Genomic DNA, 1,578 nt, shown 5'->3' on the forward strand with positions numbered 1-1,578 from the left:
GAGCGGTGCTGGCAGGGTGGGCACGGTGCGGGCTCTGAGATCCCCGCAGTGAGGGGCCAGGACTGCGCAGCGGTGGCGGTGGTGGCCCGAAGGAGGAGACATACCCAGCTCCTGCCTCCGCCAAAGATGCATCCAGGCTGGTGGCTGCTTCGCCCTGACCAGCTGCAGGCACACGGTCCCCAGGCGGCCAGCCCACTGCCTCCCCGTCCCCCTCCTCCCCAGGGGTGGCTGACCAGCTGCAGACCAACTACGCCAGCGACCTGAGAAGTATTCTCAAGACCCTCTTCGAGGTCATGGCCACCAAGCCGGAGATGGACGACAAGGACAAGTTCCGGAAGGGTGAGTGCCCCCCAGGACAGGCTCTGCCGCCTGCTGACTGGGGTGTCCAGCGCCCAGGGGCGGGGGAACCCAGAAGCCCGCATCCCAGCCCTAGGCAGAGACGGCCTCTCCACGGTGCCCGGCCGGGGACGGTGATGGGGCGTGGACCCAGTGGGCACCCTTCTCTTCCAGTCGCCCAGACCCTGCGGGGCGCGGCCCTGGAGGACTGCGCCCTGTGCCAGGAGACCCTGTCGTCCTCCGAGCTGGCAGCCAAGACCCGGGACGGGGACTTGGAAGGTGCGTGGGGAGCCCTGGCCCGTCTGGATGCTTCTTCTCTGTCCAGACCAAAGCCTGGAGGTCGGGGACCCTGCCCCCCCACTAGCCTAGAGGTCGGGGACCCCTGCCCCCCACTAGCCTGGAGGTCGGGGACCCTGCCCCCCCACTAGCCTGGAGGTTGGGGATCCCTGCCCCCCACTAGCCTGGAGGTTGGGGACCCTGCCCCCCACTAGCCTGGAGATCAGGGACCCCTGCTCCCCACTAGCCTGGAGGTTAGAGACCCCTGCCCCCCACTAGCCTGGAGGTTGGGGACCCCTGACCCCCAATAGCCTGAAGGTCGGGGACCCCTGCCCCCCACTAGCCTGGAGGTCGGGGACCCTGCCCCCCCACTAGCCTGGAGGTCGGGGACCTTGCTCCCCACTAGCCTGAAGGTCGGGGACCCCTGCCCCCCCACTAGCCTGGAGGTCGGGGACCTTGCTCCCCACTAGCCTGGAGGTCGGGGACCCTGCCCCCCACTAGCCTGGAGGTTAGAGACCCCTGCCCCCACTAGCCTGGAGGTCAGGGACCCTTGCTCCCCCACTAGCCTGGAGGTGCAGCTGGAAGCGGTGGCTTGCTGGTCAGGGAAGGAGCCTCGGGCGGGTTAGGGCACTGGTAGCACATCTTTGGGGGGGACCCTAAGGCCCTGGGGGGCATGCGTCCCCCTGGAGCCTGGAGAGGTGCTGGGAGGGTGAGAGCAGTTAGGCCTGAGCAGGGTCACAGGTGGCCGGAGCCCAGGAGGCGGAAGTTGACCCCGAGATAGGCCACAGGTCACACCGCTCCCTGCGTGCCCGGCTGCCCGGACACCCCTGGCGGGTCCCCAGCTCAGGGCCTCTCTCGCGCCTGGGGACAGGTGCACACGGAGGCTGCGGGTGAGCAGGGTCAGGGGCGGCCAGGCCAGGACGTCCTCAGGACCCTCGGGTGCCCAGCAGGGTGCTCTCATCTGCC

General features: G+C 69.3%; 1 protein-coding gene across 1 annotated transcript in view; it reads left to right on the plus strand.

Moving 5' to 3' along the window:
• Positions 1–1,572, plus strand: part of LOC102252393 (lateral signaling target protein 2 homolog) — a 36,434-nt gene extending 34,862 nt beyond the window's left edge. The window contains exons 6-7 of the mRNA XM_014533457.1: positions 223–339; positions 511–1,572. Coding sequence (XP_014388943.1) covers positions 223–339; positions 511–764 — 371 coding nt within the window. The 3' untranslated portion in view covers positions 765–1,572. The remainder of the gene's footprint in view (positions 1–222; positions 340–510) is intronic.
• The last annotated feature ends 6 nt before the right edge of the window (positions 1,573–1,578 follow it).

The sequence above is a fragment of the Myotis brandtii genome, unplaced genomic scaffold (genome assembly GCF_000412655.1).
Source record: "Myotis brandtii unplaced genomic scaffold, ASM41265v1 scaffold986, whole genome shotgun sequence".
NCBI classification, from domain to species: Eukaryota; Metazoa; Chordata; class Mammalia; order Chiroptera; family Vespertilionidae; genus Myotis; species Myotis brandtii.